The 21,876-nt window shown below is 46.5% G+C and overlaps 1 protein-coding gene across 1 annotated transcript in view; it reads left to right on the top strand.

The window, feature by feature from the left end:
* Positions 1–549: 549 nt before the first annotated feature.
* Npl (N-acetylneuraminate pyruvate lyase) overlaps positions 550–21,876 on the top strand; it is a 46,699-nt gene continuing 25,372 nt past the window's right edge. The window contains exons 1-4 of the mRNA NM_028749.1: positions 550–616; positions 4,918–5,001; positions 12,763–12,836; positions 14,305–14,392. Of these exons, the coding sequence (NP_083025.1) occupies positions 4,934–5,001; positions 12,763–12,836; positions 14,305–14,392 (230 nt within the window). The 5' untranslated portion in view covers positions 550–616; positions 4,918–4,933. The remainder of the gene's footprint in view (positions 617–4,917; positions 5,002–12,762; positions 12,837–14,304; positions 14,393–21,876) is intronic.

Genomic DNA, 21,876 nt, shown 5'->3' with positions numbered 1-21,876 from the left:
TTGGTTTTGGTTTTTCTGTATAGCCCTGGCTGTCCTGAACTCACTCTGTAGACCAGGCTGGCCTTGAACCCAGAAATCCTCCTGTCTCTGCCTCCCAAGTGCTGGGATTAAAGGAGCGCACAACCACCTGTGGCCTGTAATCCACTCTTAAAATCTTCTCACTTCTCCCTTTTCCTACAAGGCAATGGGCAGGACTGGAGCAGTAGTGTCAGTCTAGAGAGCCAAGTGGCTGCTAGGCAGCCACCACTGTATCACAACATCTCACATCCAATGCAAACAAGACTTGGCACTTGCAGGACTTGAACAGGAGGAGAACTCCCGGACTCAGAATAATAAGGACAGTGGGTATCCAAGAGGTGCAGGAGCTACGAGTCTTTCACAAAATAGGCTGTGGCCACACCCAAGAAGGAGCAACTAGTGCAGTCTCGGGATTCCAGCCGGTGAAGCAGCTCCCCGGCCCGACGTGGAACTACAACCCCCAGGCTCCCCGCGCGGCCCCACGTGGTCCCGCAGCCCCTGAGTTAAAAGCGCAACCGCGCTGCTCAGAGGAGATCGCGTCTCCAGTGCACAGCAGCCTAGGTGAGCGCGGCGCCACCGAGCAGAGGAGTGAAGTCAGGTACGCTGGGCAGGGTAGCTTTGGGACTGAGGGCGACCCTGCCGCCTGGGGCCAGTGACACTCGGGGATTCTTTGCAGACCCGCGTAGCCTGGCCTCCGGGAACCCTTGTCAGAATCGGTCTCTTAAGCCTTTGAGCAGAAGGGAATTTAGCCGTTAGCTCTAATACACCTATCTCTTATAGAAGAGGTTGCTTGTATTTCATGTTTTGTGTTTTTTCAATATCTCATTTCTAGTTTGCCAAGTATTTCTCAAGTCATTCTCCTTGTTCGGAACTACATCACTTCCCCCTCCTCCCTTTTAAAACTTGGCGGTTTTAAATTTAAGCCAACTTTTGTCTGTAATTTGGCATTCCTTCACATGGATGAGGTCTCCAGGGATCTACCCTCTCCCCGGCGTTTCAACAAGAACATCCCAAGCTCACTTTAAGTCATGGGTGCGAGAGCACTGTGATTATTTGCTCTTAATTCAAATATGAAATATTTCAAAGCATAATATTCCCAAGTTGATCTTGTATCTCAAACTGGCCGCAGACTCTGAGCCTCCTGCCTCCAAGGGGCTTGCAGTGTTGAACAGAAATGAGCTTCTATCCTGCTTATAACGCTGGGATTTTTAATGAAAAGTAACAGTTCAGGAGGAAATCTGAAGTTAAACAATTTCCTATTTGGAGGATCAAGAAATCCTCTTTTCTCTTCTCTTTTCTGTGACTAGGTATCTCTATGATGTAGCCCTGGCTGTCCTGAAACTACAAGTAGACCAGGCTGGCCTTGCTCACGGATCTAATGTTGGGATCAAAGATGTGTGTTGCCATGCTCTGCTGAATCCTCTGGGTTTTGTTGTTTTGATGATTTTGTTTGTTTGTTTTTCGAGACAGGGTTTCTCTGTATAGCCCTGGCTATCCTGGAATTCACTCTGTAGACCAGGCTGGCCTCGAACTCAGAAATCCACCTGCCTCTGCCTCCCGAGTGCTGGGATTAAAGGCGTGCGCCACCATGCCCGGCTTGTTTTGATGTCCTTGAAACTGGGTCTTAAGTAACTCAGGCTGGTCTCCGCTGTCAGCCTGTGGTCAGCCACAGATGGGTTTGAACTCCCAACCCTCCTGCCTCCACCTCCCAGATGCTGGTCTTCAGATGCATAGCAATTCCTTGACTCTTAGAGTGAGTTTGAAAAGTGAGCTACACTGAAGGGATTGAAGTGGGAGACAGATGCTCTGAAGCAAAGATAAGCCACGGGGGAAACAGGCAGTGGCCTCGGGAATGTTTTTGAACAGTGGAGCTGGTACACTGTAGGCATAAAGAAACCTTCCCAGCTGGGCAGTGGTGGCGCATGCCTATAATCCCAGCACTCGGGAGGCAGAGGCAGGCGAATTTCTGAGTTCGAGGCCAGCCTGGTCTACAGAGTGAGTTCCAGGACAGCCAAGGCTAGACAGAGAAACCCTGGAGGCATAAAGAAACCTTCCCAGCAGGCCAGGAAGTTGATGTCATCTGACTAGGATAGAGACAAGATTAGAAATGTGGGTGTTCTGGGGGTGTTACAGTGACTGCCAGCCCCCCTCCTTTTCTCTCACAGGCCCTATGTTTTTAGCTCAAACTGCATCTAAGTGGTGATTCATTTAATAGCTTTCAAAGATGTATAAGGCTTCCCGATCAGAACTTAAAGATGTTCTTATCAAATATGAAATAAATGCAGCCCGAAGCACAAGAAGATGGGAGTCTGTGTAGCCAGAGCTGACCATTGGTAGGATGCTTAATGCTGATTGCTTCAAGCACTCAGCTTCTTATCATTTTAACCTTCTTGGACCTGGGTCGATGATTACTGACCCAGATAAAAGGTAGCACGGGGTTTGTCATGAGACCGGAAGGAGAGGGGAAGGAGGAAGTTCCAGGTAAGGAGATAACAGAGTTTATGTGACTTGGGACCTCAGTGGGCAAAAGTGCTGAGTGTTGGGGAGGAGGCAGCAGCACAAATGACTGTTCCCATTAATGACAGAACTTCACAGAGAGCACAGCGCATGCGTCCGGCACAGCCATCAAGCGCACTGTGTCAGTTCATTCATTTGACCCTGTAAACACTGTGAGTGGTATCCTCGCTACAGGAGAGAAATGGTGGAGCCAAGATGCAGTCCGACTCTAGGGCTACCCTGTAAGGAAAGGAGAGGACTTGAGGGCTAAGGTGGTAGTTCACTTTAGGTATCTTGGTTTAAGATCGCTGTAGGGATGACAGATGGAGACCTGTAGTGGGCATTTCCACCTGCCTGCTGATCCAGGCTCTCTCCTAGAATGCTCGTTTCCTCTCTATGGGAACTGTGTATTGGGTCTTCCACGTTAGGACGGTCAGGTTCACTCTGCCCGGTGGAAAGCACCATCAGTCCCACATGAGGGAATGAAATGACGCTCCCAGCTGGGCAGTGGTGGCGCATGCCTTTAATCCCAGCACTTGGGAGGTAGAGGCAGGCGGATTTCTGAGTTCAAGGACAGCCTGGTTTACAGAAGTGAGTTCCAGGACAGCCAGAACTATACAGAGAAACCCTGTCTCGAAAAAGCAAAAAAAGAAAGAAAGAAAAAAAGAAATAATGCTCCCTGTGCCAACAGGGCGTATCTGTCAGGGAATTGGCCATCAGCTTCAGTCCGAATGTTTCATTCAGTCACCTATGTAGTCATTACACATGAGCTGAAAAGCGGGTGTTGGGCTGGACCGATGGCTCAGAGGTTAAGAGCACTGTCTGCTCTTCCAGAGGTCCTGAGTTCAATTCCCAGAAACCACATGGTGGCTCACAACCATCTGTAATGGGATCTGATGCCCTCTTCTGGTGTGTCTGAAGATAGCTACAGTGTAGCCATATACATATAATAAATAAATCAAAAAAATAAAATAAAATAAAGGAGAAAAGAAAGAAAGAAAACCAGATGTTAACTGGGGTGTAGCTTAGTTGACCAAGTTCATACCATGCCCAAAAAACTGGGTTTCATCTTGAACCACAAAAAAAAAAAAAAAAAAAAGAACAAAACATGGTGGTACATGCCTTTAATGTACAGCTTACAAGTAGAGGTTGGGTATGGTGGCATACGCCAATAATTCCGGAGAGACAGAAAGAACAGGAGTTCAAGATCACCCTCCGACACACAGTGACTAGAGGCCAGGATGGCTTACAAAGACCCTGCCTCAAGGAAAAAAAAAAAGGCAAAAACTTCTTCAACAGCTTGTTGACAAGCCTGACAACCTCCTGAGTTTGTGAAAAGAAAGAACTAGTTTCCACAAGTTGTCCTCAGACCTCTGCACATGTGCTGTGTGTGCCCTGTAGACCTAGACACATGCACAAAAATGTTGAGAGAGAGAGACCCAAAAAAGTCTACAGAAGCTGCAAAATAAATAATATCAGATTTAGAATACCAGAGGATACTTGGTTTGATGGAGATAGCTAATGATTCATTGAAATCTTTAAATACTGAGTTTTGGTGGGATGCCAGCTTAAGATGTGAGTAGAGAAAAGAATTCTGGGGCTGGAGAGATGGTTAAGAGCACTGACTGCTCTTCCAGAGGACCAGGGTTCAATTCCCAGTGCCCACATGGCAGCTCACAATTGTAACTCCAGTTCCAGGGAATCTGACACGCTCACACAGACATACATGCAGGCAGAACACCAATGCATATAAAAATAAATCTTTAAAAAGTGAGAGAAGAGGCGGGCGTGGTGGCGCACACCTTTGATCCCAGCACTTGGAAGGCAGAGGCAGGTGGATTTCTGAGTTGGAGGCCAGCCTGGTCTACAGAGTGAGTTCCAGGACAGCCACAGCTACACAGAGCACAGAGAAACCCTGCCTCAAAATCAAATCAAATCAAATCAAATCAAATCAAATCAAATAAACAAAAACATAAAACAAACAAACAGACAAAAAAAAAACCTTGAGAGAAGAAAGAAATAATGCCTTCTTTCTAACTATATTCAGTTTAAGCAATAGCAACCTTGTACAGTTGAGGCCCCGGAGTGGAGTTATATCTCCAGACCTTTGCTGCTGGATCTTCCCCCTCTTCCTCCTGAGGTCTGGGTTTCTCCAGCTCTCTGTGTAGCTAAAATGGAAAACCCTCCAGATAGTATTTCCCCAGGCCCACCCTCTCTTTGTCTTTAAAGTTTCCCCACCAATATAGTTTGGTTCTAAATCTTTACATTCCTCTACTTGTTCTGGGTGTTTCTATCTTGTAAGTTTGCTTTACAGTTCCAAACTGGGAATGAACTTTGGCCTGGGAGTTTGATCATTACTTGACATTCCTTGAAGAAAGAGAGTAATGACACTGTGTTTTCCAGACCTTCCAGCAACCCGATGGCCTTCCCTAAGAAGAAACTCCGGGGTCTTGTTGCTGCCACCATCACTCCAATGACAGAGAATGGGTAACTATCACTGGGGCCAGAGGGGCACCTGTTCCCAGTCACTGGAACCTCTGCTGGGGTGGTCTTACCAAGTGGTAGTTTCTGCAGTGTGCCTGACCTCCTAAGTCAGAAAAGGGCTGGCCATCATCACAGCGGAATAGGGAGAGGGAAAGAAGTCCTCCTGGTGCCTTTAAGGCCAGATGGGGCCGGAGGAATAGAGGAGGATCTATCTTAGCATGAGTACTGTCCCAGTCCCTCTAGGGATCCTGTCATTTTGGACTTTTGCATCATCGAGTGGCTAGCAGGGTGGCTCACTGTGGAGTCTGCTAGAGTTTAATCATGGAACTCACCTCAGAAAAGTGAGGGGAGGGCCAGGCAGTGGTGGTGCACGACTTTAATTCTAGCACTTGGGAGACAGAAGCAGGCGGATTTCTGAGTTCAAGGCCAGTCATGTTCTACAGAGTGAGTTCCAGGACAGCCAGGGATGCACTAGAGAAACCCTGTCTTGAAAAACCAAAAGGAAAAGCAAAAGTGAGGGGAGGGTGCTGAAGAGATGGCTTGACTGGAACCATGCTTGCTGCACAAGAGTAAGGACCCAGGTACAGATCACCAGTGTCTGTGTAAAAGTCAGGTAATCCCAGGATGGCAGAGGTAGAGACAGGAGGAGGTCTGAGTCAGTAAGCTTCAGGCTTAGTTCTGATATTGCCTCAAAACATAACAATAAAAGAAGACATATGAAGTTAGCTTCCAACCTTCGGGTAAACATGTACCCATATACAACATAGGCTCAGTAACATATCCACATCATACAACACACATCTATCAAAACACACACACACTACACAAAGGAAACAAAGCAGGCTGTTTCCTAGGGTTTGTATTGCTGTGATGAATCCGTGACCAAAAGCAAGCTGGGGAGGAAAGGGTTTATTTTGCTTATGCTTTGTATCACAGCTCATCATCAAAGGAAGGCAGGAGCTGATGCAGAGGCCATGGAGGGAGCTGCTTATTGGCTTGCTTCCCCTGGCCTGCTTAATCTGCTTTCTTTCTTTCTTCCTTTTTTTCTTTTTTTAAAGATTGATTTATTTATTTTATGTATATGAGTACACTGTAGTTGTCTTCAGACACACCAGAAGAGGGCATCAGATCTCATTTCAGATGGTTGTGAGCCACCATGTGGTTGCTGGGATTTGAACTCAGGACCTCTGGAAGAGCAGTCAGTGCTCTTAACCACTGAGCGATCTCTCCAGCTTTTTTTCTTTTTGAGACAGGGTCTCTGGACATAGCCCTGGCTGTCCTGGAACTCACGCTGTAGACCAGGCTGGCCTTGAACTCATCAGTCCTTCTTTCCAAATGACTCTAGCTTGTGTCAAGTTGACATACAATTTTCAAGGACCAGTGTCTGAGGAGAACTGTATGCTTCGAGAAAGAGCAAGACATCGGCAAGGTGGACTCATCAGACATCTTTCCAGTCTCATTTAGAAACTGATTGGCTGGGGGTGGAGGGTGTGCGCCATACATAGTTCTGCACTATGCCCAACTCCTCCTTGGACACCTGACACAAGGGGAACAGGCACTTCCCCATCTGAGTGTTATTGACCCAGTCAGAGGTGAATTCTGGCTTCTTTAAGCTTCCTCCTCCTGTAAGAAAAGAGTTGTCACCATACCTACATTGCAAGCTGATGAGCATTAGGAAGATAATCCTAAGTGGACAGTGCCTGGCCACTTCACTTAAAACAACAGCTTTGAATTGTCACTGTGGCAAGAGACAAGGATTAGAGGAAGGTGGGCTAATTAATACTCCTTAAAAGGCCTTTCTTTGGGGAGTTCTATTCCTGAGTTTGTAAACCTAATAAGAGCTCCTAGTTCTCATTCAGAAGTGGTCCCTCAGATATTTGGAGCCCAAGACTTATAAGATGTGTGAAAAACTCCCACCCTTACTGGATCTAACGCGCTGAAGTATTATGTGGATCACTCTGCTGGCTAATGGTCTTTGTTTTCTGTTACTCCTCCCTTTTCCCAGCTTCTGGGAAAGGCTGAAATCAGCTTTTTCTCAATGCCTCAGCCACTTGTTGCATAGATAAGCAAGAGGCATGTGATTACCGGAGCAGGCTGGACAAGTGAGATCCTGTCTGTGTCACAGCTCAGCACATTCCATCCGCTTCCTGCTACATTAATCTCAGAAGCGGATTCTCCAGGCAGCCTTACTTTTCATCTGGGACACCCTGGGAGCAGCTGTGCGTCCTTCCCTAGTCTGCTGTTATCTGAAGGCCCAGACCCAAAGTGATAACTAGCAAGTCTCTGGAGCCCAGTGGGTAGTTTTGCAAACCTGTAAACTCTGCTCTTGGGAGGGAAAGGCAAGAGAATAGGTCGAAGTTCACCCTTGCTCGGTGAGTGCAGGGACAGAGAGACTGACTGAGCTATGTTGACTCTCTTTTCTCTCATCACTTGCTCCATCAAAATACTCTTATAGGGACTAGAGAGATGGCTCAGTGGTTAAGGCACTGGCTACTCTTCCAGAGGCCCTGAGTTAAAGTCCTAGTACCCACGTGGCATCTCACAACTGTGTGAAGCTAAGTCCCGGGCATCTGATGCCCTTTGATAAGTGTCTTATTTATCTTTACACCTTCAGCATCTAACAGAGGTGACTTTCACCAGCCACTGTACCACAGGGATGACTAATGGTGGCAGACAAATAAAAGAGAGAAGGGAAGCGAGTATTTGGTTGAGCAGACATCGGGTGCCAGCCATCATGATGGGCATTTCATCTGCACAGTCCAGTTTCATCTCGACAGCTCCACCAGGGACCTGTAGCTCTATGTTAGTGCTACAACAATTTTTAAAAGTCACTTTTTTCTAGGTACAATAACATGTACCAGGGCTGGAGAGATGGCTCAGCAGTTAAGAACACTGACTGCTTTTCCAGAAGTCCTGAGTTCATTCTCTAGCAATCACAGGGTGGCTCACAACCATCTGTAATGGGATCCGATACCCTCTTCTGGTGTGTCTAAACACAGCTATAGTGTACTCACATAAAATAAATAAATTTTTAAAAAGAAATAAAACAAAACAAGTACCTGTAGTCCTGGTTATTCAGGACAGGAGAGAGAAAAACAATAAAAAGGGGGCAGGGTGTGAGAAAAGGCCAAATGTCAAGGGAAAATGTTTCATTTTTCTTTTTTTTTTAATGTATTTATTTATTATATGTAAGTACACTGTAGCTGTCTTCAGACACTTTTTCTTCTCTCTCTGGCCCAGCTCACTCTGGCCCAAAGATTTCTCTATTATGTGTAAATACACTGTAGCTATCTTCAGACACCCCAGAAGAGGGCATCAGATCTCATTAGGAATGATTGTGAGCCACCATGTGGTTGCTGGGATTTGAACTCAGGCTCTTCAAAAGAGCAGTCAGTGCTCTTATCCGCTGAGCCATTTCTCCAGCCCAAGGTTTCATTTTTCACCCCAGGTGGTGGTGCATGCTTTTAGTCCCAGACAGAGTCAGGAAGATCTCTGAGTTCTCTGAGGTCAGCCTGGTCTACAGAGTAAGTTTGAGGATAGCCAGAGCTACACAGAGCAACCTTGTCTCAAAAAACCTAAATAGAAAAAAAAAAGTTTCATTTCTCTCCATCAAACGCCATCACTTGGCTGTGGCAAGTGCCCTTTCCCTGCTGAGCCACCCTCCATGCCCTGGGTCCGCTTGTGAATGTACTCCTGGGTGTCTTGGTCAAGGGCTGTAGACTTGCAACCTACAGCAAGCAAGAAAGGCCTGAGGTGGTTGCCTGGACACGGAACCTCTAACAGGACAGATACTGATCTTCCTCTTTGACAAATTAGCCCTACTGGTAGCCTACACCTTTAATCCCAGCATACTGGGGGCAGAGGCAGGCTGATCCCTGTGAGTTAGCTGACAGCCCTGTCTACATAGTGAGTTCCAGGACAGCCAAGGCTATTGAGAGAGACCTGTCTAGGAGAGCCAGTGTTGTATAAAAATAGAGAAGGAATATGCTCAGCACCAAATGTTGTGTTGTATAAAAATAAAGAGAAAAGGAACATGTTTGGTGGAGATGCAGTCAGGTGTGGGGCAAGGGGGTGCCTACACAGGCCCATGCTGAGGCATCCCTTCCCCCTGAGGGACCAGCTACACAATGGTATAGTATAGAATAGAGTTTATTCAGAACATGGGGAGAAGAGTTGAGATGGTAGTAGAGGTAGAGAAAGGCAGAGAGAGAGTAGAGGAATAGAGGCCAGCCTTGAGCACATGGAGGGGGGAGGGCGAGAAGACAGAGTGAGAGCAAGCAGGCAAGTAAGCAAGAGAGAGAGGAGGGGGCAAGTAGCTCCTCTTATAGTGAGTCAGTCGGCCATACATGGCTGTTGCCAGGTAACTGTGGGGCAGAACTTAGACATAATGCTAACAGCCAAGGTTACATATTGAAGCCCTGTCTCAGAAAAAGTCAGCCCTAGCCTTGTTAGATACATGGCTTTTCAGTCATTTGTGGGTGTACATGATCGAGTGGTGTGTGTGTGTGTGTCTCTGTGTGTGTGTGTGTGTGTGTGTGTGTGTGTGTGTGTGTGTGTGTGTGTCTGTGTGTGTGTGTGTGTCTGTGTGTGTGTGTGTGTGTGTGTGTGTGTGTGTGTTGTCGTCCATGCGCATATGGAAAGCAGAAAAACAACCTCAAAATATTGTTCCCTGGGTGCCATTCACCTTATTTTTTGAAGTGGAGTCTCACTGGCCTGGAACTCAAGGCTGGCCAGTGAGTCCCAGGGCTCTGCTGCCACCTCTCAGCACTGCTGTATTGTTGTTACATCAGTTCTGTGCATCACACTCAGGTCATTTTGTCTTCAAGGCAAATATTTCACCAACTAAGCTAAGTCCCCAGCCCAAAAAAGTCCTTCTCTATGCAAAAGAAGTTTTAACGCTGGGAAAGTCAAACAGAAGTTGTTCTAAAGGGTTGTCCCTCTCCAGCCTTTCCAAAGGGGGCATAGGCTGAGAGCCTTTTCTAGACAATTCTTCCATTGACCTAGAAATGCGAGCGTCGGTACCATTCCTAAAGGCATTTAAAAGCATCCCCAGACTTTGCTCTCTTCTTAAGAAGTTAGATAATGCATCTCCTAGGAGCCCAAGGAGAATTGTCACCCAGGGCAACCAGAAGGCTTGTGGCAGGGAAGGGGGTGAGTATAGAGAGAACCCCTTTCCGCTGAGCCAAAAACAGAACAAAACTGTGAAGTTCACCGAGGAAGGAGAAGAAATTTGACTTTCACCTGCCTACATCCGCTCCAGGGCACTACCAGCTCCCTAGAAAGAGGCTTGTGCCAGGACAGAGCCAGACATGATGGCAGCTCCGGACAGAGTGGGAGGAGAGCGGAGGCAGTTTCACCCCGGCTCTCAGTCCAAGCCCAGCCCCATGGCTGTTTCCCAGCATCCCTTCTTGGGATTTACCATCCACATGTCTGAACCCTAATGCACTTAATTCTTAACCTAGTCACAGTTTCTGGGTTGTATATACACAGCCTCCTTCACTCCATTGACATAATAGTGAAAGTTACAAAATATCACACAGGAGATATGGGGGCCTGAAGGCAGAGATAAGCAAAGTACCCACGGTACTTTCTAAGTTTTGTGAAGCGCAGACTAGGGTAGTGTTAATGTTGGGGCCTGAGCCACTATAGAAAGTGCCCTTCCCTCATGACTTTAGATTAGTGGCTTTAAATTTGTCCCTACATACCCCTTTCCTACCCCTGGGCCACGAGCAGTCACTACCCACAATGCAGTCTTGCTGTTAGTATCTTTTCCTTTCATCTCAGAATCTGCCCCTTTCTTCTTTTCTCCCTTTGTTTCTATTCCCTTGGCCGAAATACCCTTTGATGTCTGTTTTTTAGATGCATTCAATTTTTTTTATTGTTGTTTAAGGAATAAGATGAAAAGAATGATAATGAGGCTAAACCCAAATTAGGAACCTCAGCTCCTATACAAAAGCAGAAATGAGGGCCAGCTAGGTCTCTGTGTTCTTGGCAATGTAACCGTGGTTCTGCAACAGTAACCAGTGAGACTCACCACCTGGCTTTCCTTTGAATTTTTACTCTGCTCATCTATCCTCCCTACCATAATTTGTCTTTTTCTTTTTTGTTTGTTTGTTTGTTTGTTTTGTTTTGTTTTGTTTTTGAAACAGGGTCTCTCTGTGTGTAACCCTGACTGTCCTGGAACTCAACAGACTGGCCTTGAACGCAGACAGCTGCCTGCCTCTGCTTCCCAAATGTTGAGGTTAAAAGTGTTCACCTTCACTGCCCAGTGCCAACTTAACTTTATATAGTGGTGAGCCATTTAGTGCAGGGTTTTTTTGGGGTTTTTTGTTTGTTTGTTTGTTTTTTTCGAGACAGGGTTTCTCTGTATAGCCCTGGCTGTCCTGGAGCTCACTTTGTAGACCAGGCTGGCCTCGAACTCAGAAATCCGCCTGCCTCTGCCTCCCGAGTGCTGGGATTAAAGGCGTGCACCACCACGCCCGGCTTTAGTGCAGGTTTTTTAGCCCATTTATTTTAAAAATATTATGTTTTTAAGGGAGAGCACCCTTATCACCTTAAGTCTCAGATCTTCACAAGGTCACCATTGCGCTTCAGACTGAAACGTACTGGCGGCTCACATGGGGAGTTTGTTAAAATGCAGGTGCTCAGCCAGTTGTCGTAGACCATGCCTGTGATGTCAGCAGTTGAGAAGCTGAGGCAGAACCATCTGGAGTTCAAGACCAGCTGCAACTACATAGGGAGAGGCCAGCCTGAGCTACAATAGGGAGAGCCTGAGCTACATGAGACCCTAGGACCGGACATTGTAAATCCAAATCTTATTGAGAGAGCTCAGCTGAGACATGAAAGAGTCGAGACAAGGAGAATATGAAGGTTATTTCTGAAACAGTGATTTCTCCCCAGCAAAAGAGACATGGGATTTTGCCTTTGGAACTCTAGGACATTCAGTCCTAGGCCGGTCCAGTAAGAGGTCACTCCTGAGCATCTCAGTTAAAGGTCTCTGCTTTAATGTCTTGTTTGTTTCTAGTTTATATGTATGAGTGTTTTTGCCTCTGTGTATGTGTGTGCACTGTGTGCATGGCTGTTACCTGAGGAAGTCTAAAGAGGATATCAGATCGCTGAAACTAGAGTCTCCGATGGTGTGAGCCACTGTGAGGGGGCTAGGAACTAAACCTGGGTCTTCTGCAGAAAGCAACAAGCAAGTGCTCTTCACCTCTGAGCCATCTCTGTAGTCGTGATGGGCATGATGGACAGAGAGAACAGGCCTTAATTTTTAAAGGAAAGCTGGTAGAAACCTGTGGAGGCATGCTTAGCTCTAAGTCCTGGAGCATTTATGATAGGATTAGAGTAGAAGAAATGCCTCTGGGAATGCTCGCTCGCTCAGGTTACACCAGAACCAGAAAGTTTCTCCAGAAAGGGAAGGCAAGGCAAGGCAAGGCTGGTGAGATAGCTGAGTGGGAAAGGTGCTTGCCTGCCACACCCCCAAACCTGATGATTTGGTTCAATTCCTGGGACCCACATGATGGACAGACTCCCCAAAGGGGAGTGGCCTCTACAACATACACACACATACACCATGTATCACTACCACCAGTTTATGTCTTGTGCATATTAGGCAAGCCATCTATCAGCTGAACTATGTACCCTACCCTAGAGTAGATTTTTAATAATTATTAATATGAGCAGTTCATGAGCCAGGTTATTTTTTGAATAACCATCAAAAACAAACTAAATATCCATTATTTCCTATTTCCCCCTGTCTTTTAGAGAAATCAACTTTCCTGTCATTGGTCAGTATGTGGATTACCTGGTGAAGGAACAGGGGGTGAAGAATATTTTTGGTAAGTTATCTTGAGAGTTCTCTGTATGTGTCTAGCTCAGGCCTTAGCAAGTCATAGATCTCACCTGACTAGGAGGTCATAGGGCATGTGTCAGAGGTCATGGAGGAGCCTGCTAGGATAACTGAAAGTTGCAGATGTGTAGGCTCACTGACTTTAGGTCTACAGATTCCTTGTAGAGTACCTCGTTTGGCAGTGTGCCAACAAATACAGTATTTTCATCCGCCACTTATAGAGACAAAACGCTATGTGTTAGTGACCCTTGAGGTCATGAAAAAAGGGGTAGAGTAACAGCAAAGCCTGCTTAAGTAACAGTTTAGTTCTCTGATACAGGGCCCGGCAAAGTGGCACACCCCTTTAATCCCAGCACTTGGGAGGCAGAGGCAGGCAGATCTCTGAGTTCAAAGGCAGCCTGGTCTACAGAATGAGTTCCAGGACAGCAAGGGGCACACAGAGAGACCCTGTCTTGAAAGAAAGAAAGAAAGAAAGAAAGAAAGAAAGAAAGAAAGAAAGAAAGAAAGAAAGAAAGAAAGAAAGAAAGAAAGAAAGAAAGAAAGAGGGAGGGAGGGAGGGAGGGAGGGAGGGAGGGAGGGAGGGGAGGGGAGGGGAGGGGAGGGGAGGGGAGGGGAGGGGAGGGGAGGGGAAAGGAAGACAGACCTGCTCTTTTCTGAAGGAAAATATGGGAGGGGGGTTGACTAGAAGAAGGAGGCGATTAGGGTGTATCATATGAGAGAAGAGTAAATAAAGGAAAAAATAAATTTACAAGGATTAAAAAGTAATTACATACATACATACATACATACATACATACATACATACATACATACATACATACAAGTTAAACTGTTATGGTAGCATGCACCTATAATCCCAGCTAAGGCAGGAGGATCATAAGGCCAGCCTGGAAACAGTATAACACTCTGCCTTTAAAAAAAAAAATCGAGCCGGGAGTGGTGGCGCACATCCCAGCATTTGGGAGGCAGAGGCAGGCGGATTTCTGAGTTTGAGAACAGCCAGGGCTACACAGAGAAATCCTGTCTCGAAAAACATACATACATACATACATACATACATACATACATACATACATACATACATCGCTGGACCAGAGAGGTGGCTCAGTGGTTAAGACTCTTGCCACTTTTGCAAAGGCACATACGTGCACACAGACACACAGAAATAAAAATAATAAATCTTTTTTTTTATTCCCATCTGTCCCTAATGGCTAGGAGCAATTTCTAACCGAAGTCACAGTTGACCTCCTCGCTGTCTTTTTACTAGATGAAGGTAGAAAAAGGACCAAGTCTGAATTTTAAAATGGACAAGCGCCTGTCTCCCTCTGGGCTCCTTCTCTGTTTATTCTTCTCCCTTCCTCTCACGCAGGGGTTTCAGACCCAGTCCTTCCAGACTTAGGATTGACAGAATAAAAAGCATTGCCGGGTCCCACTGACTGACTCTTTGTTTGAAACAGTGAATGGCACCACAGGAGAAGGCCTGTCCCTGAGCGTCTCTGAACGTCGCCAGGTCGCGGAGGAATGGGTTAACCAAGGGAGGAACAAGTGAGTATGACTGAGTGAGTGACCCACTCAAGATCTGTGCCAGCAAGGCTCCTCCCACTGTCCCAGTCAGCTGAGGGGGGACAGGAGCTGGAGCTCTGAGCCTCCCACACATGGCAAGGACGCTCCTTCCCTGTCTCTGGGGAAGGGCAGCCGGACCACAAAACACCCCAGCTCTTACTCAGAAACCACTCTGATCTGCCTGTGAGGCCAAGGCCTCAGGGTTTCCCGTCCTTGGACTAAAGGAGGAGAACAAGAGGGTGACCTGCTGTTGTGTGTATTATTCCTGTCTTAGTTAGGGCTTCTGTTGCTATGATGGCACACCATGAGTTGAGCTAAGCAGCTTGGAGGGAAAGGGTTTATCTAGCTTATACTGCCACATCATAGTTCATCACTAAGGGGAGGCAGAGCAGGAACTCAAATAGAACAGGAACCCAAAGGTGGGCGCTAACTCAGGCAGTGGAGGAGGGGGACTTACTGGCTTGTTCCTTGTGGCTTGATCAGTTTGTTTTTATTTTATTTTTATAGTTTATTTTATGGATTTTTGGTTTTTTGAGACAGGGTTTCTCTGTGTACCCTGGCTGTACTGCAATTCTCTGTAGACCAGGCTGGTCTGGAACTCACAGAGATCTGCCTGCCTCTGCTCCCCGAGTGCTGCTAGGACTAAAGATGTGTGCCACCACCATTGAGGTTGTTATTTTCTTATACGCCCTAGAACCCTCTGCCTATGCTAAGCCCTCCCACAGCAATCTCACATCAAGAAAATTCCCCTAGACCAGTGGTTCTCAGCCTTCCTAATGCTGTGACCCTTTAATACAGTTCTAGGTGTGGGGACGCCCCCCCAACCATAAAATTACTTGTGTTGCTACTTCCTTTTTTTCCATTTTTTTATTAGGTATTTAGCTCATTTACATTTCCAATGCTATACCAAAAGTCCCCCATACCCACCCACCCCCACTCCCCTACCCACCCACTCCCCCTTTTTGGCCCTGGCATTCACCTGTACTGGGGCATATAAAGTTTGCAAGTCCAATGGGCCTCTCTTTCAAGTGATGGCCTATTAGGCCATCTTTTGATACATATGCAGCTAGAGTCAAGACCTCCGGGGTACTGGTTAGTTCATAATGTTGTTTGCACCTACAGGGTTGCAGTTCCCTTTAGCTCCTTGGGTGCTTTCTCTAGCTCCTCGATTGGGGGCCCTGTGATCCATTCAATAGCTGACTGTGAGCATCCACTTCTGTGTTTGCTAGGCCCTGGCATAGTCTCACAAGAGACAGCTATAGCTGGGTCCTTTCAGCAAAATCTTGCTAGTGTATGCAATGGTGTCAGCGTTTGGAAGCTGATCATGGGATGGATCTCTGGATATGGCAATCACTAGATGGTCCATCCTTTCGTCACACTTCCAAGTTTTGTCTCTGTAACTCCTTCAGTGTTGCTACTTCCTAATTGTAATTTTGCTACTGTTATAAATCATAATGTTAATTATCTGCTATGTGACTCCTGTCAGGCTGAGAACCACTGCCTTTGATTCTAGGGCCTGAAGACTTGCCTACAGGCCAATCTATGGAGGTATTTTCTCATTAGGATTCCTTTTTTCCAGATGACCCTACCTTGTGTCAGATTGACATAAAACTAGCCAGCTCCCCAATGCATCACACCGGGGAGCTGGAGCAACGTCTTTGCCCTCAGTCTTCTTTCCATCCAATTGAGAAGCAGGTTGTAAAATCCAACACTTCCCAGGTCTGATTAAGTATACACGGAGACAAAGACGTGGTTGGAAGTATTCAGATAGAGACAAGATATTGTCGGTTAGTAGTAACAGCTGAGCAAGCCCCCCCCCCCTTCCTATATAGCTAAGTGTGGATTGGAGGAGCCCAAAGCTGGTGTCTACATGGGGAGGCTTCTTCATCCCCAATGGTGGGATGCTAGCACAGCTTGCCAGAGCGATGTTAGGTAGACTTTTTTTCTTACTATGTTTGTTTATTTTTATTTGTCTATTTTGGGTGGTTTGGGTTTTTGGTATCATTTTGATTTGGTTTAAGTTTTGATTTTTTTGAAGCAGGGTTTCACTGTACCCCCCTGGCTGTCCTAGAACTTGCTCTGTAGACCAGGCTGGCCTCGAACTCAGAGCTCCACCTGCCTCTGCCTTGGAGTGTTGGAACTAAAAGTGTGCGCCACTACTGCCCCGTGGTTTGTTTTCGAACTGAAGCAGGCTGAATCACCTGCCAAGTTCCTTTATTATCATTATGATTATTATTATCATCACCATCATGATGTTTGAGAGTGTGAGCTTCTGAGTTTGAGGCCAGCCTGGTCTACAGAGTGAGCTCCAGGACAGCCAGGGATACACAGAGAAACCTGTCTTGAAACCACCACCCCTCCCACAAATAAAAATAAATTTAAAAAAGAGAGAGTGTGTGTGAAGGTCAGAGGACAGCTTGAAAGAGTCAGGTCTTTTCATCGAGTGGGTCCTGGGGATAGAACTCTGATCCTTAGACTTCTCAGCAAGGCTCCTTTACCCATTGACTCATCCCTCCAAACTCTTTTATTTTCCCCTAAGGGAGAGACTTTTGTTAACCTGGCTGGCCTGGTTCAACTCATTATGTAACCAAAGATGACCTTGATTTTTTTTTTTTTTTTTTTGGTTTTGGTTTTTCTAGACAGGGTTTCTCTGTATAGCCCTGGCTGTCCTGGAACTCACTTTGTAGACCAGGCTGGCCTTGAACTCAGAAATCCGCCTGCCTCTGCCTCAGTGTTGGGATTAAAGGCGTGTGCCACCACGCCCAGCTTGTTTTGATGTCCTTGAAACTGGGTCTTAAGTAACTTAGGCTGACCTTGAACTTTTGATCCTCCTGTCTCCACCACCCAAATGTTGGGATAGCAGGTGCAGTGTGACAGGAACTAATGCCCTAGTATTTTTATTTTATTTTTTATTTTTATTTTTTGAGACAGGATCTTTTGACATAGGTCTGACTATCTCACTATATAGACAAGGCTTGCTTGAACTCAGAGACTCACCTGCCTCTGATGCTGAGATTAAAGGTGTGCGTACCACGTTGCTTGCTTTCTCCAGACTGCTCTATTCTTTAGACTTAGGCATGCTAACTAATGTCAAAGTCCGTCCCCCTTCCTCCCTCTGCCATGTTGCTCTTATGTCTTTAGTTCAACTTTGTCTGTCTGTAGGCTCCTGCAGTACAAGCTTACTGTCTTTCCGTGAAGTTTCTCTTTCATTCAGTCCTGGGGCGGGAGTGGTTCTGCAGCAGTGCAAAGGTGGATTCGAGCTGGGGAAGGGGAGCTGTGAGGGGAGCTGTGAGGGGAGCTGTGAGGGGAGCTGTGAGGGAGCTGTGAGGGGAGCTGTGAGGGGAGCTGTGAGGGAGCTGTGAGGGGAGCTGTGAGGGGAGCTGTGAGGCCGCGAAATGCAGAAGCAGGGCTGAGGTTTCCTTTGTTTGATGGAGGGCGGGAAGTCCTGCCCTGCTGCCACGCAGCTGCAGCTCCTCCGGGAAGCTGAGGTCAGCTTTTTCTCTTCCTACAGAGGATTCCTCTTTCTGTATTCTTTTCCTCTGGAGTTTGCCCCCCCCTTGTCACTTTTCTTTTTATGAATACTTTTATTATTTATTCGTTTTATTGTATGAGTGTATGTGGTAAGTTATCTGCGCCAACGAAATGAGCGAATGCAAACCAAATTAAGGTAGAAAGGCAGGTTTACTGGGGAGTAGCTCTTCACCAGCCACAAAGGAAGGGGGTCAGTGCAGTTGCCATGGAGAGCGAGACAGAGCGGAAGAAAAAGAGAGAAAGCATGTATGCAGAGAGAGAAGAGAGAGAGATGCAGAGAGAGGTGGGGAGGAGAGAACCAAAATGTCTGGATGATAGGAAGCCCAGCTCTTGGGCTGGAAAGTTCAGGGTAGAGGGCAGGCTGTGCCCATGCCCTGTAAGAGGTAGGAACTGAGGGATGCTGGAAGAACCTGGAGGCCAGGTCGGCTTTGGTATGTTAAATACACATCTCAGCTGCTTGTCCCGGGTCTGAAACCGGGACAGTATGTAGGTGTACCACAAGTGTGCTTGCTGTCTACAAAGGCCAGAAAAAGATGTCAGATTTGTTAGCATTTCTTCTAGGTTCCGCCCTACAGTTACCTGGCAACAGCCAGATGTGCCTGACTCCTTATAAAGGGGACTGCTGGCCCTCTCCTCACTCTCTTCTCTTGCTCCTCTTCTCTTATTCTCTTCCTCTCGTCCCCCTCTATCCCCCCTCTCCCCTCCTCTTTCCATGTGTTCAAGGTCAGTCTCTACTCTCTTTGTCTTTCTCCATCTCTTCTACCTCCTCAACTCCCATCCCCATGCCCTAAATAAACTCTTTTTGGTTTTTGGAGACAGGGTTTCTCTCTATAGCCCTGGCTGTCCTGGAACTCACTTTGTAGACCAGGCTGGCCTCGAACTCAGAAATCCGCCTGCCTCTGCCTCCCGAGTGCTGGGATTAAAGGCGTGCGCGCCACCACACCCGGCCCGGCTCTCTTTTCTATTCTATACCTTCCTGTGACTGTACCTCAGAGGGAAGGGATGCCTCAGCATGGGCGAGCAGAGGTACCCCCTTCCCATGCACCATACAAGTTCATGCCTCTTCCAAACATGTCCCTGGCTTCTTTTTCTTTTTTTATTAAAACACTTGCGTTACAGACAATTGTAAGCCACCATGTTAGTGCTTGGAATTGAACCCAGGTCCTGAAAGAACAAGCCAGTGCTCATAACCACTGAGCCATCTGTCCCATCCCATGTTATGTTCTTGGTAAACGGAGCTCATGTTCTTAGCTGCAGAGTCCTGCATGTCCTGGGAACTGAGCACACTCCCTTTAATGCCAGTCAGGACCCGGTGATCTGGCTCAGCCCTCGAATCCACATTTCCTGCTATATCTTTTACTTTAGATGAAGCTCTTGAGTAGAAGAGTTCTATCTCCAGATGTTTTGAAGAAAGCCTATGTACATTTGGATTCTGAAAGAACTGCCTTGCTGTGGTCTTTTACAAAATTTTCCTTTCTGCATGCTGTTGTGTTTTATAAAAAAGAAAAGGATGCCAGGGATATGTTTGGAGGTTTGGTACTATGTGGGGGAAGGGGACTCTGCAGGCCATGCTGAGGCATCCCTTTCCCCTGAGGGACCTGCCACACGATGGTATAGTATAGAATAGAATTTATTTAGGGCATGGGGAGGGGAGTTGGGGATGTAGTAGAGTTAGAGAAAGGGGGAGAGAGAGAGAAAGAGAGAGAGAGAGTAGAGGCTGGCCATGAACAGGTGAAGAGAGATGGGGGAGAAGGAGGGCGGAGAAAAGGGACAAAATGGGAAGAGGATAGGAGAGCAAGAGAGGAGAGTGAGGAGGGGGGCAAGCAGCCCCTTTTATAGTAAGTCAGGCACACCTGGCTGTTGCCAGGTAACTGTAGGGCGGAGTCTAGAAGAAATGCTAACACATGGACTTGTATATAGAAAGTGTGTGACCTGTAGATAGACCATATATTTTTTTTTCCCAAGTGCTTTTGATCAGGTAGTCAATTTTATGATTATAAAAAGATAGAGAGGTATTAAGATATGTTCTATAGGGGTGTGGTGAGGTATGAGGGGAAGAGGTGCCTCGGGGGCGCCCATGCCAAGGCATCCCTATCCCCTGAGAGACCAGCCACACAATGGTATAGTATAGTATAGAGTTTATTCAGGGCATGGGGAGGGGAGCTAAGAGGGTAGTAGAGGCAGAGAGAGGGTAAGAGTAGAGAGAAGTAGAAGTCGACCATGGCCATGTGGAGAGAGGGGAAAAGGGAATGGGAAGAGAGGAAGAACAAGGGGGCAAGAGGCAAGGGAGAGAAGCAAGAGAAAGAGGAGGGGGCTAGCAGCCCCTTTTATAGTGGGCCAGGCCTACCTGACTGTTGCCAGGTAACTGTGAGGGTGGAGTCCAGACTAAGTACCAACAGACAACACCAGGAACAAATAAGATTTTGTGAATTGGGAGGGCTGAGTATGATGTTGTATACACACCCCTCCTTTTTTTTTTTTCTTTTGGGTTTTTTGGGGGGTTTGTTTTTGGGTTGTTTTTGTTTGTTTGTTTGTTTTTTTGGTTTTTTTTGTTTTGTCTTTTTTCGAGACAGGGTTTCTCTGTACAGCCCTGGCTGTCCTGGAACTCACTCTGTAGACCTCACGCTGGCCTCGGACTCAGAAATCTGCCTGTCTTTGCCTCCTGAGTTCTGGGCAGTGGTGTACCCCTTTAATCCCATCATAATAAGCTCCAGAACTACATAATAGAAAGAACCTATCCCAAAAATAAATAAATAATAAAATAACTTAGGGGTAGAGGAAATGGCTCAGCAGGGAAGGCTTTTGCCCACAGCACAATCCCCCCACCCCTCCTCCACACACACTGGCCTGTTGGAAGGTTGTAAGCCACGGCATGGGTGCTGAGAATCAAACCAGGACCCCCCTGAGAACAGCCAGTGCTCTTCACTGCAGAGCCACCTCTCCAGCCCTAAAATAACTTTGAAAAGTAGCCAGTTTACTTCCTGTATGAAAACAGAGAAATATCTTTATGCACTTCTTAAAGTGGTAATACTAGGGATTAAATTCAGAGCTGCTTCCTACGTGTTAGGGTAGTGCTCTGCCACTGAGATAGATCTCAAATATCTGTAGCCCTTTTGCATTTTTTATTTTGAGACAGGGTCTCAGTAAGTTCCCAAAGTCTTCTTAAATTTGTGATCCCCTGCATCAGTTTTCCAAATAGCTGGGATTATGGGCCCGTGCCACTAGGGCCTTGCCTACTTTTTATTGTCTATCTTTATTTATCTTTATTTATTTATTTTAAATATATGTGTGTGTGTGTGTGTGTGTGTGTGTGTGTGTGTGTGTGTGTGTGTGTGTGTATTTATGTATGTGAGTACACTATAGCTGTACAGATGGTTGTGACCCTTCATGTGGTTGTTGGTGATTGAATTTTTAGGACCTCTGCTTGCTCTGGTCAACTCCAAAACTTCATTTATTATTATACATAAGTACACTGTAGCTGACTTTTGACTCTCCAGAACAGGGCGCCAGATCTCATTCCGGGTGGTTGTGAGCCACCATGTGGTTGCTGGGATTTGAACTCAAGACCTATGAAAGAGCAGTCAGTGCTCTTACCCACTGAGGCATCTTGCCAGCCCCTATTTATTTTCAAGACCGGTTTTCTCTGTGTAGCCCTGGCTGTCCTGGAACTTGGATCTGTAGACCAGGATGGCCTTGAACTCACAGAAATCCACCTGCCTCTGCCTCCTGAGTGCAGGGATTAAAGGCATGAGCCACCACACCCAGGTACTTTTGAATTTTTAAATAATATTTTTAATTTTTTTGAGTTTTATATAATGTATTTTTAAATTTTTGTTATTTTGAAAACAAATAATTTCAGTAATTTCCCCAAGTTGGCCTTGAATTTGCAATCCTCCTTCCTCAGCTTTCCAAGTATTTGGGATGGCAGACCTGTG

This window comes from Mus musculus, chromosome 1 (genome assembly GCF_000001635.26).
Source record: "Mus musculus strain C57BL/6J chromosome 1, GRCm38.p6 C57BL/6J".
Taxonomy (NCBI): domain Eukaryota; kingdom Metazoa; phylum Chordata; class Mammalia; order Rodentia; family Muridae; genus Mus; species Mus musculus.
This window is presented reverse-complemented; position numbering and strand designations above follow the sequence as displayed.